Source organism: Calonectris borealis, chromosome 2, assembly GCF_964195595.1.
Source record: "Calonectris borealis chromosome 2, bCalBor7.hap1.2, whole genome shotgun sequence".
NCBI lineage: Eukaryota > Metazoa > Chordata > Aves > Procellariiformes > Procellariidae > Calonectris > Calonectris borealis.
The window spans coordinates 166,687,623-166,702,779 of record NC_134313.1 but is presented as its reverse complement, the minus strand read 5'-3'; the positions used below and the strand labels follow the sequence as shown (position 1 = coordinate 166,702,779).

The 15,157-nt window shown below is 43.2% G+C and overlaps 1 protein-coding gene across 1 annotated transcript in view; it reads right to left on the bottom strand.

The window, feature by feature from the left end:
- MINDY4 (MINDY lysine 48 deubiquitinase 4) overlaps window positions 1–4,596 on the bottom strand; it is an 82,526-nt gene extending 77,930 nt beyond the window's left edge. The window contains exons 1-3 of the mRNA XM_075144285.1: window positions 4,378–4,596; window positions 2,252–2,371; window positions 840–1,048 (exon numbers count right to left, since the gene is read on the bottom strand). Of these exons, the coding sequence (XP_075000386.1) occupies window positions 840–1,048; window positions 2,252–2,371; window positions 4,378–4,440 (392 nt within the window). The 5' untranslated portion in view covers window positions 4,441–4,596. The remainder of the gene's footprint in view (window positions 1–839; window positions 1,049–2,251; window positions 2,372–4,377) is intronic.
- Between the last annotated feature and the right edge of the window lie 10,561 nt (window positions 4,597–15,157).

Genomic DNA, 15,157 nt, shown 5'->3' with positions numbered 1-15,157 from the left:
GGCAGCGTGAGGTGGGGTAGTATCAGACGGAGGGAGAAAGTCACTGGCAAAAGCTCCTGTATCTGACAAAGAGAAGCAGCTAAGTCTTGTTTTGCACTGCCTCCTTTTCAAGTGTTGCTTCTCAGCTGGTAGCATCAACTTTCAAAATCTTGGCTTGCTTTCTCTATAAGGAAGGGCGTGCTAGGGTTTTGCGAGCACTGGCACTCAGACTTAGCTACGTTGAGCATGCTGTGTTTAGGATGAGGAATAAGATTAATTCCCTGAGAGTCAAGGCTGGGAACGTGAATTACTCGTTTGTGCCCATTTTAGAAGCTTTCTACTGAAGCACAGTTAGGGCTGTTTACTCCACCTTGAAGCACTAATAAATGCAATTGAAAGACTTGGTTACATGCTGTTTTCAGGCATTTTGCAAGATGGAAATAACTGAACCTATACTATTTGTAACAATACTGAATTTAAGATAGGCCTTGCTTTTGACTAAGGCATGAATATACCTGTAGTTTGAGTGCAGGTGGTTAGTTTCTGATCAGATTATGCTTCAATTTGAATATTTCCAATTTACAAGGCATAAAAGCTCAGATTTCTATGTGCTTCAGTGACTGAAGGATGTAATTGAGATTATCAATCTTCATAATTGGTAGGGAACATAAAAGCATTTTTGAAGGGTGGCTTGCATAGGAGATTTTAATAGTCGGGAAGTTCAAGCTTTGTGTTGCTTGGATAACTAATAAAAGGTAGTGTAGCTGAAGGTACAAATGATAAAACGTCTAACACTATTTCACTTAATTAAAAAGAAAATAGTGACTAGACAGGGCAAAGAGAAGGAAATAAGGCTGTACCTGTAGGCTTGAGTTTCACTTTCATCGAGCGTAATGGCACTCCCACGCACATGATCTTCATCCGAGAAGTCGGGTGGATGAGATGTTGAGCTCTTGCTTTGAGGAGTTGACAGAGCAGAAGTTGAACTGATGCCTCTGGAAGTCCCACAGTGCTCAAGGAAGAAATTAGTAATAATTTCAAGAAGTGTTTTCAGTGGGTTCTCCTTTGCCTATCCAAAAAGAAAAAATAAAGTTATCAGTGACTGCTGAAACTCTTTGTTAGTCTTGCTGCGGCCTAAGATAGGATATTCATTTTGCACTGTACAGTAGCTGAACACATTAACTGCTTTCTAGACTTAGCTGCCTATGGGTGTATCCCAGATGTGACTGTACAAGCAATGCAGGAAACTGGAAGATGTCATCTGGAGAATGGCAAGAGCTCGAAGGTGTTGCTGTGTTAAATGAAGCAAGCATGATATAGAACGAACAACATGTTACGGTCATTCCTTATTCTCATTGTAGCTAAGCATTGCAAAGTATGGTGACTGTGCTAGAATATACTTTTTCTAATGTTACCTGGTCTACTTCAGAAGAATGTAGAATGAACAGCAAGTATTTTTAGTACCTGACTTCAGTATTTGTGTAGTTTATTTTATCAGAACTTGATGAGAAGCGTGGGCTCTAGAACTCCATTTGTGTGCTTGTGATGACTCTTAACTATAGGGCAACACCCCACCCCACTTGTTACACTGTTTTTCAACAGTACTCTGGAAAATGTGTTCTGTGTACATGAGCATTTCATTTAAAAAAACCCAAACCAACCAAATCAAAACAAACCCCCCAAAAATGAAAAACACCACAGAAGTTTAGGGCTTAAGTAAAAAAAAAAAAAGCTACAATGTCTGCTATAGTGATGCAACTACACTGGGAGATTTTTTTTCACTAACACTTACCAAAAGCATCATGGTGCCTTTATTCATGAGTGAACTGGAAATGGAAATTATCCATTGATGTCCCTGTCATCAAATATTGCTGTGTATATTACATTTCAAAGAATAATGAATGCTAGAAGTGTAATTTTATCTGCCAAGTGTCATAAAGTTGCAAATAGAAATGGGCATGTAAGGGTACTTCCAAAATTGAATAATCTGGCCATAATGATGGAAACGGTGTTAAAGTGACTAACTGCTCCTGGTTTATTGGAGGTTGCAGTTCATGAACTGCCAAGTTCTCAGCTTCATCCCATGAGCTGCAATCTCACCTAAATGTTAAGCTCTCCATTCCTCAGGGAACTTAGTGTGTCTGCAGCAATGCAGTACCAGACACGAGCTTGAGTTCTGTGCGGTTTGGACATACACTACAGTCTTGATCTCATTGGCCTAGTTTCATGGTATCTGATACCACATTTTGGGGAGCACGATCTGTTTCCTTACCTTGTTCTGTTTGTACAAGGAGTGCAGATGTAGGACATTTCGAAGTTCATTCCTGTTATTGATGCTAAGTGCAGAACGTGGAAGCTCTCGGTCCATGGTAGTGATGGTTTTCTTCAAACCCTGAGAAGAAAGTGTCAGATTTCAGAGTATTTGAGACAGTACAACTTAGCAAAGCTTTTATTCTTGTCTTTGTTGGATGTAATACGAAATTTCTGGATACATTAAAATGGCAGTAATTAGTAACAAGCTAACCCTTAGAACGTATACTTTAATGGTGCAATCTTGCATTACTATAGCCCACAGATGTGAAGATAATTGAGGTGGCAATATTGTCTGTGAAGTGGAAATTATCGAACATGAAAAAAAAAAAGACCTCCATGGAGGTGACTTCAGCTGCTAAACAGCCTCATAAGACTGACCGGTCTGTACGAAGGCCCCTGCTAATACCTGGGCTTCTGGTTCAAATTGTTCCAGAAATAGAGTTTGCTTTTTCCATCAAGATGTGATACAGCTTTTCATAAATGTGATTCTGACTTGGGTAACTACAAAGTCTGAATATCAGGTGTACACTATCTCTTGGTGGGTTCAGAACAGGTTTCAGAATCTTTATCATGAGGTTATTCTGATCAGTCTCAGGTTGGAAATCAGTCAGATCTCCATGGCATCAGCTGGTTTGGGGTCTTCAAACTCCCTCAACTACTTTGTATCTGTAGTCAGCATACATGGGCACTTCAGAGACAAAATGTATGGGCATCTCTCTTTCTGGAGGGAGTGACTGATTTATCGTGAAATGTCAGAGCGGGATCCCGAACTAATTCAAGTGATACAACAGCAGACCACCATTGTGAGAGAGAAAGTCCTTCTTTTTTCTCTGAAGGGCTATTGTTACAAGAAAAGATCCAGCTCAGATTTAGGGATCTATGGACAAGTCGTGGCAAATAAAGGATGGTTCTCACAGTTGGCTGTGATGTGTGTTAAAGATTTGGGGGAAGCAGGGGAACACTTGTGCAGAAGCATAAAGGATTATCGGTGCCTCTTGTTTTTTACTCCAGAGTATGTAGTATGAAATAGATGCGGCAATTCAAGTATAAGTTACTATTGTAAGCTGTATGGTCTGTTTTACTAGCAGGGCATTCCCTTTCTTTTATGCTTTTACTCAGTTTTCCATTTACACGTATCTAACTCAGAAATGTAAATGTCTTTCATTTGAAAAATCTTTGCAATCAATTGAACAAACAGACTTGAGCCTCATACTTCTGGCAGTATATGGCAAATAATGAATTCTGCATCTGAAATTCATCTGGTAAATGTTTCAACTTTGTTCACAAACATTGAAAATGTGCATTTAGAGACTGGATGCAAAACAGATGAAGAAAATTGAAGTTTGTGTAACACTTAATAAGACAGTGACTGTTTAGTTTCTGATACAAGCTAACTCATTCCTGACACTGAGGGACTGACCGGGCTGGAGATCAGCAATATTTCCTTAGGGCTGAACATAAATACGAGTTGGTAGGTACTTTCACCTGGAAATGAGAAGGTGCCTTTTCTTCTGCTCAATCCCACACTCCCCACACCTATGTACAGTACAAAGTTTCCTTTACAGCGGTAAGTTTGTGAAAGCACAATGGCCTCTTTCCTCCCCTTCTCCCTGTCCCCTTCGCCCCAGATAAACCTCCTGTCTGCCAAGCTATTACTGAAAACCGGAAAAAAAGCATGTTACCGGTTTCTCTAGCACAAACACATTTTGCCTTTTTTTTTTTTTTTTTAAAGTCTTTGTCCTGGGAAGTTGTTTGTGCCTCTTGTAAACACAAGGACAATAGCATGATAGATAATTAACGAGAAAAAACCCTGAAACTGCGTTTCTTGATTTAATCTTGGGTGTTGCACGCATGTGTGGGTAAGAATCAGGCTTTCTCAAACAAGGAGGAAGCTGGCTTCCATATTCAGCAATAAAAAGGCACTGTGGGAAATGTAGTGCAGATACTTACCCGACAGGCTTGTTACGGTTCAGGTCTAGCTGCTTTAAGGCTGGAAGAAGTCCCCCCTCCTCAATCTTTTAGCACTTAACATTTTTCATGTGTCATTCTCAATTGCACTAGCTGGAGAAAATTGAGACAAGTTACCTTTCTACTGAGAAATTCTCTCACCAGTGATGCAGCCACTTCTTCCACAAAGGAGTTGTCCATTTTTAGCCCAAAGTGTGCTTAAGGGGCGTATTCTTTATTTCATCTAACAAATCATTCAAGTCTGCCGACATTGCAGCTCTTCGGTGCGGCTTTTAACCACTGCAGTCCTGAAGCAGGGGCGGGCGGGATGGCAGCGGCAGGGCTCTTGCTGGAGGTGTGTTGCTGTGGAGACCCATGTCATCGGAAGCAGGGAGAACTCCTCCCCCTGGGAAGGAAGCCGATCATAGACTTAGAATTGAAAGAGCTCATGGTGTAACACTGCAGCAAGCCTCTCGGTAATTGCTTTAAATCATAACATTTGAGAAAGGAATGTTCAAATCTGAGAGAGAGGACAGTTTTCTGATGGATTTTTTGTGTGGTTTTTTTTTAAGGAGCATACATAGTTATTTGCAACCTATTACTCCTGTGCTAATGCAACTTCTAACACATATGTTGTGTTAGTAAAATTGCGCTCTTGTATTAAAAAAATGCAGCAGCTAAATTAAGCTTAATCTTTCATACTGGCAACCTCTAGGGTGGGAGCATTCATCAATTGAATCTTTCCTTTCAGATTGCACCTACGTTAGCAAGTAATACAGTATGCTAACGGGAGGGATTGTGGTGAATAACACTTTGGGCTTGGGGAGCTGATTTAGGTTGGAGAGGTCACATAGCAGGGTACTCTGCTCAAAGCAGGGTATTGTCCCAGGATGGAGATTCTGCAGCCTGGGCAACCTCTTCCACTATTTGACCGCTCTTGGGTGGGTAAACTATTTTCCGTATCTAGTCAAAATTTCCCTTGCTACAGCTTCTGATTATTTTCTCTTACCCCTTTAACGTGCCCATGAATCTGGCTCCATCTTTTCTTTAACCCCCATTCAATTCAATCTAGACCCTCACCTGGTCTTTTTCTCTTAAGGCTGAGCAGACACTGCCCTCTCAGTTGCTCCCTGCGTCTCGTGTGCTTCAGCCCCTTAGTTGCCTTACTCATACGTTGCTGTACTTGGTCCATTTCATTCGTCTCTCTGTTAAACTGAGTAGTGGAGGAAGCAAAATAAAACATGGTATTCCATATGCAACCTCAGGAGTTCTTCACAGAGGGCCATTTCTGCTTTTACTAGTGCATGCCAGTATGTGCTTAGGTGCCTTTGCTGCAAGTGCATCCTAGTGACTCTTCAGCTTGTCTACCTGCTCCCTAAGATCCTTTTCTGTGAAGTTGCTTTCTTGCACAACCAACGCTTAGGCTGGATTTTTGAGTGGGTTTATTTCTTTCTTATTGCAGGAATTTGCATTTGACCTTCATATCACCCACCAGTTTTTCCATATCCATGTGTAGCAGATCAAGCAGAGCACCCCACTTCATCAACTTGTCTATCCAGCACAACATCAAAACATTATTGTCAGCACACTCTAGAAGTCTCCTGGGGTGGTTGTGCCAGGCCACGTTTCTCTTCTATGAAATGTCAAGGTGCTTAAAGTCCTGCATGAGAAGCAGGACCTGGTGATGGTGATGCTTCTTCCAGTTCTCTGAAGTCATTTCTTCTCAATGGAACAGACTGTGGCAGATCCTCACAGCAGTGGCTCTTTTGTTGACCTTTCTTTTGGTCCTGACCCATAAGCTCTTGACTGGCCCATCATTTTTTGCGGAGTAGATCTCTGTGCATTCAGGCTTTGCATACAGCACAGTTCTCCTCCCTCTTCCCTGCTTTGCTTTTCTTGAAATCATCCAGTCAGGTGAGCTATTTTTAGCTACTTCTAGACCTGGTGTTTTGCTTGCTTATGGGTTAGCTTCATGTCCAGAGGTATCAAATGGTATATCTGCAAGAACTGGTTTTTGTATAATTTTGTAGGGCATCCTTTTCACCCTTTGTAGGGCATCGGCTGAAATCTCAGGCTTAAGTCTGCCACACATGCATGTCAGCTCTGTGACTGACAAAGGGTGGGACGTGACTCACTGAATAAACCCCTACAATGGAAGAATGGTCGTCGGAGATGGGCAAGAGTGGTGTGCCCAGGAAGCTTAGAGAATAATGCAAAGAAGCGAGGGTGGCCTTTGTTTTAGATAAACAGCTATCAACAGTTGAGTGGATCAACTGGTGGTGTAAATATTTCTCCCTGAGTTCATTAAAAGAGTGTGAATGTCTCCCTGAGTTAGACAGACCAGCAGGGGGAGGGTGTATACATGGCTCAGCCCAAAAGAGAGTATAAAAACTAAACAACCAGCAAAAGCATTTTGAAGAGAGCAACGGGCTTGACCTGGCTTCAACCCACGTATTTCTTCCCAGTTACCGGGGTAGCCCAGTGTCATAACAATGAACATTATTATAGAGACCGGTAATGGGGATTATACTGGTATTGTGATTGAACTGCGTATTGCAATTGCTATATTTTGCTAAGTGTAACTTACGTTTGTATTGTGGTGTTAGTATATTTTATACCAGTCTGCTAAATCAAAAATCTCATGTAACATCAAATATCTTCAAATAAGTACATTTGATATAAAACATTACACTCTCCATGTGTGGAATATCTAAAAGAACGTGGTCAGAAGATACTGAACTCTGATAAGCTCTTGGACAGCTTGAGGAAATGGCATTTTGCAAAAGTTTTGGTTAGTTTCTCCATATGTCTTTTGGGGACATTTGGGGAAATGAAGATAGCCTTGCGGTGGACCTTAACTATCACGTGCCTTCAGGATATCGGGGAGGTAATTTGCCACCCATTCAGAAAATTGGACATGCAAAGGGCCTGGCTGTTCATTACTGTTGTCAGTCTGGCTGTCTGCTGTGCATTAACTCACTGGCAGTTTACGTTGTCCTGGAACATGATGCGGCACGCAAAAGAATGTTTGCTATGGTATACGTGCCCCTGTCTCCCTCTTCATTCCAGGAAACTATATTCCAAAATGAAAGTGGAACGTGATTTTGGTAACAACAATTTAGCAGTAAAGATGCTATCCTGTGGGTCTAGATTAAAGACAGGGAGATCACACACCAACTACCATCATGGGCAAAACAGATTCAACTTGGGGAAATTTAATTTAATTTATTTTCAATTTAAAAAATAGAGCATGATGGTGAGAAAAATGAAAACATGTTCTCCCCACTCTCTTCTTCCCAGGCTCAACTTCAGTCCTTCATTCCTGACTCTTCTAAGTCCTCTCCATCGAGTGACGTGGCAGGGATGGGGTATGGGGGTTGCAGTCAGTCCATAACAGCTCCTCTCTGCTGCTCCTTTCCCCTGTTCCAGCATGGGGTTCTCCCCGGGCTGCAGTGTGGATATCTGCTCTGGCGTGGTCGTCTCCATGGACTGCAGGGAATGCCTGCTTCACTGTGGTCTCCTCCATGGGCTGCAGGGGAACTTCTGCTCTGGTGCCTGGAGCACCTCCTACCCCTCCTTCTTCACTGACCTTGGTGTCTAGAGGGTTGTTTCTCACACTTTTTTTCCTTACACCTCACACTCTGCTGCACAACGTTTTATCCTTTCTTAATTACGCTTTCACAGAGGCACCACCAGCTTCACTGGTGGGCTCAGCTGTGTCCTGCAGTCAGCCCATTGTGGAGCCGTCTGGAACCAGCACTGTCCAGCATGGGGGCAGCCCCTGATCTCTTCTCACAGAGGCCACCCCTGCAGCCACTCTCCACCCTCCTGATACCTATGCCTTGCCGCATAAACCCAATACACTGATCACTGAAATATTTGAAGGCATGGGGATAGTGTAATATAATCACTGCTCAGTGACTGCAGCACAGCTCTGGCTGTACCGTGTAAACACATTGCACAAAATATTTTTAGCTATGAGGAATTAAATGTTCTCTGCAAAAATGGCAGAATTTATGCTCACAAGCTGATTCCACATGGACCTGGTTTTGTAGAGCAGGAAGAACTCCCTAATTCCTGGGAGGGGGGGAGGAGAGAGGTAGGGAACCCATGTTGATCAGATCAGGATAACAGACTGCAGAAGGAAGTCCTGCAGGTGTTAGTGCAGTGGGAAGCCGCAGGAAGCCTGTGGGGAAAGTTACGTCAAGAGTCTGGGTAGCGTGCAGGGGAAAAAATCTAGGTGCAGATAATGAAATACAAAGATAGCGTAATAAAATACAATGACAAAGCTCAGGTCTTAAGAGCTTTTACTTCTGAATGTCTAACAGTCTTTTACCCTCCATTTCTCTTAGAAAAGATGGATACTGGTACGCATATACAAAAAGTACAGCACTGTTTACCTGTAGCCAGCTTTTGATACCTCTGTTAACAGCTCTTAGAAGTTAATTTTCCCAAGCTGAAATGTGAGTGCCAGGAATGCACTCTGGCGCCCGTGGGTCGGTATTGCAGCACCGAGAAAAGCTCTTGTCGATGAAGCTACCGACTTCGGTACAGAGAGGGTGACTTTGGTACCCTCCGTACCATCTGGTTGTTGCTGCTACTGTTGCAGTGACAGTGTTCTTGAGGTTTCATTTAACGCTTACTAGTGAAAGTAGGTTGATTATAACCTGACAAAGAGATTACGTGAGGTGGTGATGCAGGGATCGATTTTCCCTGAAGTAGCTCTTAGGGTCATCCTGACAGTGGGTATTCACATGCGCTGCAATGCAAGGTCTCGCAAGGACACAGAAAGCAATCTCGGATGGGATACAAACAGAAGGAAATCAGGAAACTGCATTTCAGTGCTGGTGAGAGTTTACTATTAAGTTATGCCAAAGAATAGTGGGCTTCTGCAACATAGTTTCTGTAACATCCTTCTTGTAATACTGATTTTATGAGTTTTACCTTTATTCACCATAATCTACGTGAAGTGTCTCATTCTTAGTGTGTCCACTGCAGTGGTTATAGTACCCAGTGAACATAACTGTTACACGGGTAGTTGTTGAGCACATGGGACAATGTTTCTTGGGTATCCACGTGTATTAAGAAGTACTCAGGAGGCTCGGTTAGGTCTAAAGCATTTGCCGCATTGGCATATGGCAGATCTCCCAACATAGCCCCACTGCAAAATTAGGTGCCAATGACATGCTCCACCTCCCTGCAGCCCGAAGTAAGCACCCCTGGGGTCATGGGGTCCCTCAGCTGAATAAGTTTGCATCAGGCAGTGAGAAAGGAGATGTGCTATTTCTATAGAAAATTAATGTAAGGAAATTCAATGTGAAATCATATGGAAGGGGATTTTTATACTATGCAAAATCTTTCTTGCTTTACATACTTTTTCTGCTAGTGACCTTGTTACCCACATAATCAGAAGCACCAAAACCTGTATGTTCAAGTGGTCTGGGCAGGATCTCTTCTGTGCAACATGGAGAGACATGGGACACTGGCTGTCAAGCCCTCACTGTCTTTTGGGTTCCTCTTCATCAGCAGCAATAGGAATTGGAGGGCACCTGCTAGGGATGTGTATCTTATGCTCAGCATGAGCATAGCTGGGAGAACGTTTAATTAGAAGTCCCTGATGATGTTATCCATTTTCCCAATGTCAGCAGCAAGAGCAGATCTGCTCTTCATAGGAAGGTGAGCTGAGTGCCAAGGGTTACCACATCACGGGTAAGGGGTGGTGACATCACCAGAAGGGTGCAGTCCCACATTGCCCGAGCGGGGCAGATTTATCTGGAAAATGCACTATTTTTAGACAGATAGTCCAGACATTGGGAAGTCCTGTTCCCAAATGCTATATTAACGAAAAAGAATTACTTCAAAGCATTGGCTAGACTATTTTTACTGTGTTTCTCCAAACTTACTGTCAAGTCTGGAGTACAGTAGCCACAGCCTTCTGGATCTTTGTAACTGCATATTCTGACCATGGTAGTTAGTAGTGATAATGCCAAAATATTTCTCTGCAACAGCAGGACAAGCTGAGTCATCCCTAGTGTTACCAGTGTAGTATCTTGTGTCACCACTGCTCACGGTGTGCTCTACAATCCAGTTTGATCAGAGAACAGAGTCTGGAGCTCTGCATGGCCAGTGCTCCTCAGGTTTGAGAAACAGTGGTGCAGGAGAAGCAGTCTATAGTTGGGATGTTTTACTTGAGCTGGTTTGTTGTCCACCACTCTTTGACCGTGATTTGAGCACTGGGGAGGGGGCGGGGAAGAGAATACAATTAGAGAAACACTTTCATCTTCCCCTTTCCCAGTCTCATACTCCCTTATTTTCACCAAGTGATATATTCAGTCCATCAAAATTTGTCCGATGAATAGATGGGCAATGTGGGAGTTTGAGGCAATAAACATAGTGGTTTCTGCTCCAGCATGGTGTCAGCCACAGGCTGGAGCTCTCTCAGAAGCATACCTGACCTGGCATGGTGTATTCTTTCCCCTTGAGAGTTCCCTAAAGAGTTCCAGATGTTTCATTAAATGTATTTAAGCTCAAGTACTTCTCTGATTCTATTAAGTTTTGGCACATAGTGGGTTTTTCCACTGCTGTTTGTTTTGTCTTAGGGCAGCCTGGAAGTGATTTTGCCTGAGACACGGTGGTTTGTGATGTCCTCTCTCATAGGTCACTATTGTGGCCCACTGCTTCTTACAGCCTACAACATTGCAAACTGCATCCCTCCCCCTGTGAACTACATACTGAAGACTAGATTATGGAGATTATTATAGAATAGAATCATTTAGGTTGGAAAAGACCTTTAAGATCATCAAGTCCAACCATAAACCTAACACTGCCAAGTCCACCACTAAACCACGTCCCTAAGTGCCACATCTACATGTCTTTTAAATACCCCTAGGGATGGTGACTTAACCACATCGCTGGGCAGCCTGTTCCAATGCTTGATAACCCTTTCAGGGAAGAAATTTTTCCTAATATCCAATCTAAACCTCCCCTGGAGCAACCTGAGACCATTTCCTCTCGTCCTATTGCTAGTTACTTGGGAGAAGAGACCAACCCCCACCTCGCTACAACCTCCTTTCAGGTAGTTGTAGAGCACGATAAGGTCTCCCCTCAGCCTCCTCTTCTCCAGACTGAACAACACCAGTTCCCTCAGCCGCTCCTCATACGACTTGTTCTCTTGACTCATCCTAACAGTTTGAGTCATTTGCCATAACTTGTGCAACCAAAGAGCTACAGTAGCAATGTACAGCAAAGTAAGCAATATACAGGCAAAGAGCAACACCATTATGGGGTATGTCCCTAGGTTGATAAGCCTAGCAGCTCTGAGGCTACATGTGAAACCAAAGTGGGTGGTAAACAATGTCCATTCATTACAGTGTAGGCATTTCACCACCAGTAGTTTCCCTTCTGTATCAACATAACTTTATTGGTACTCCGTTCTATTTGTAATGTGTAAAGGTATTCATTTCATTGTTGTCAAATGCCACCCATAGGTAAATCTTGATCCTCAGGTTGTAGGGACTCTCTCCTTAGGGATTCCTACTGCTGCAGATGGAGAGATGCAGCCTCAGCTCTTGGTCCAAGCACACCCAGGGCTGGCTGTAGTGTATGACCTGGCTGAGTCTAGGGTGTTTGATTTTCTGCAGAGGTACTATGGTGGACTACAGGCTTCGTTGTTAACTAACTGCATAGCTTCTTGCAGCTGAGATTCCTATTCCTTGAGATTCCGTTTCCCCAAGGTCTTCAGAATGATTTTTGGTTGCATTGAGTGACAGTGTCTGCCAGGGTGTGATGCTGTTGAGGCATAGGGGTGCCTGGCCACCTCATCTATATGGTCCCATAAACTTGATTATCATCACCAGCTGCCAGGTCAGTGATGATGCTGCCAGGTCCAATTCGGCAGCAGAATGCTATGTAACCCCTAGATGGGGCACCAGCTTCCAGTGGTTTATCTGAGCTCTGACCTTTCTGCCTGTGCACCTAACTACTTCTTTCTTAAGCCATCAGCTGCATCCCACCTGCTCCAGTTTCGCGTCATCTCCACAGCTGCTGCAGAGGGGTTCCTGCGGCTGTTAACTGCAACTTCCCCACATATCCTTAGTCTCTGAGCAAAGGGCTGCTGAATGGTCACACTCTCGGGAAATGGCACGCCTGTCTGTAAAGGTCTGTTAATCAACAGTAACTGGGGCTGCCGTATAGGCTTCTGTTTTTAATTAGTCGTCAAACTCACAAATACCACTAGCTCCAGGGTCCCAGTCGGTGACAATCATGGCAGACACTTTGAGCTCACCGACTGTTCAGATAGCAGCTGGGGTAGCATGGCGTGTAGTTTAATTCGGTTAGTTCAGCACCACTAGCTACTGAATGTATGCAGTTCGGAAACATTCTTCTGGTTAGGGGCTAAGGGAAATACTGTCAGTAATGTGAGTGACAGTTTCAGCAATCCAGCAAATGTGAGGTCTGGAAAGACTTCTTAAAATATTTTTTGAACATTGTGGTGTCTGTAAATTATTTTCCAGAGTGAGTAATGCACAATGAGTAGAATAGATCTGGCTTTTAAAAGGCACCTGGAGTTAGCTGACATCTTTTTGGTACAGAATTTGGAATACAATAGAGTCTGATGTCAATGCAAAGTAATTAGAACAAGTTATGTATTGCTTGTATAATTGCACACAATTATGTATGTGCTGCAGTTTGTTGACTCCCCTTGTTCTCTGCTCTGTGCTGTGGAGAACGTAACTGCACTTAAGCCTGATGTTCTGTATGCTGTTTAAAATGACCTTTACTTGTCTAATGTTTCTGTGTTTTTTGTAAAAATGCAGAATATTTCATTGTATGTTAAAGGAGAAAGTAAAACGTATAAAGATTTTCTAAATGTGAAATGCATAAACTTTTTGTGAACAAAAGGCATTTTTCTAAGTAAGGGGTTTGGAGAGTGACTGATTTGTACAGAAAAGGGCTTGACTGGTATTTGTGGTGCTAAACAAGAAGGCTGGTTGAGCTCCTTGTTGCCAAAGTATTTTTTAGGTCAACTGTTGTTTCTTTTTCTGTTGCCTGTCTTTTTTTCAGCCCTTAGCTCAATCAGAGGTGTGGGGGAAAAAATGAGTTAAAAGCATGAGAAAGACACAGATGACTCAGACCTCCGTATACACACACAGCTGCAGAATAGAGAGACACTTGCCCAGGACAGTAGTTACAACTGAAGTTTGATGAGGAGACAGGACACACTGTGCTGACCAGGTGCAGAAAGACAAATGTACTGACCAGCCCTGGCTAACACACATCCAGCCCCTTCTAACTCCTTACCTTTCTATCTTCACGTATCTAATCTTTCCCAAATGACGATCCCTACCTTCCCCTGCCTTTGGTTCCTTCCCTAAACATCCCTAGTAAGTTCTGAACAACCCTGTAATGCTCTTCCCTGCATCCCCCTCAGTTTGAAAGATGGGATGGAGGGCCTTTTCATTGTCTCTTTGATGGCTCTCCTGTGACAGCCCTGGGATGAGCTGCAGCAGGGACTCTTTTTGTCTGGGTAAGTTATTGGGATTCCCTTGTTCCTCTGTGCTCCTTCAAGCTGATGACTTCTGTGTTAGCCCAGAATAGTCAGGGCAGGGTATTATTCAGGTTCTCCCATTTACCACTATCTCTCTGCTTCTTTGTGTTTGTGAAGATGAACCTTTTCTCACAAAACCTAACAGATCTCTTCCTCCCTGCAGCTTTCTCTTCTCGAGGCTGAACAAGCCCTGTTCCCTCAGCCGCTTCTTACAGGACATGTGCTCCAGCCCCTGACCATCTTGGTGACCCTCTACTGAACTCAATCCAGTTGATCAATGTCTTCCTTGTACCAGGGGTCCCAAAAATGTCTATAAATCATGTAGATGTGATCTAATGAGTACAGAGCCAAGGGGATTAATGACTTCTCTCAGTCAATTTTCCTCGATTAACAGGCCATGCTCCTTTTAATACAGCCCAGGATGCTGTCAGCCCTTAAAGTCTCCTACAAGAAAGAACTGTGGGTGAGGTCTGGCTTTTCTAACACCATCTCCATATGCCTTGGCAGTGTTCCTAAATTCCTCCATTGTAACCTGTAATCTATCACAGAGCTCTGGTCATTCAGACCTTTTGTTTTGATGTGCTCATGGTCTCCCTTGACTGTATCATTGCTGCCCATGTGAATGAGCAGCAACTGTCCAAGCGCTGGATGAGTCTTGGCAGTCTCTTCTCAGCATCCCTGATCCAAGCCTAGGGCAAGCAGCAGATCTCTCTGGATAGGGAGGTGGTTCTTTGTCTTGTCATCTGGCTCTGGGGTTCTCCACATTAAGGTGCTGGAACCCAAGGTAGGGGCTCTGAAATGATTTGGAGTCCTGGTCAAAATAATGTGGACAGCTATACCAGCCTACTCTAGAGGAGTGGTTTGATTCTTGGCCGCTTACTGAAATGTCCTTGGAAACAGGATGAAACTGGCCTTTGAGACTTCATGGGAGGTCTCAGTTTTGGTTTTTTTTTTCTTTTTTTTAATCATCGTCTAGGCTCACTGATAAAGAAAAAGTCAGATGTCTGGTCCTCTTCCTGCTGAGAAAGGAGCTCCTATCTCTGATACTTACCCTCTTTGGTTTTGCCTTGGGACTAACCTTTGTCTAAATGTCACGGGTGCAGGTTCCTCTGTGGAACTACCAAGTGTTTGTGTGTGTGTTCTCAATTATTTGAGACCTTTGGAAGGAAGAGTGTGTATTGACAGTACAGATGTACCTGAGTGGGTTTAAAAAAGTTTTCTGGATGGCATGGTAGCACCTTGACTGACTTGACCAGAATCTGTGTTGAACCAGATTCCTTTCTGCTTTAAAAAAAAAAAAACAAAAAAAAAAAAGAAAAAGTACAGTATGTAGCTATAATTTTACCTTACAATTTAAATCTCCTTTCTTTG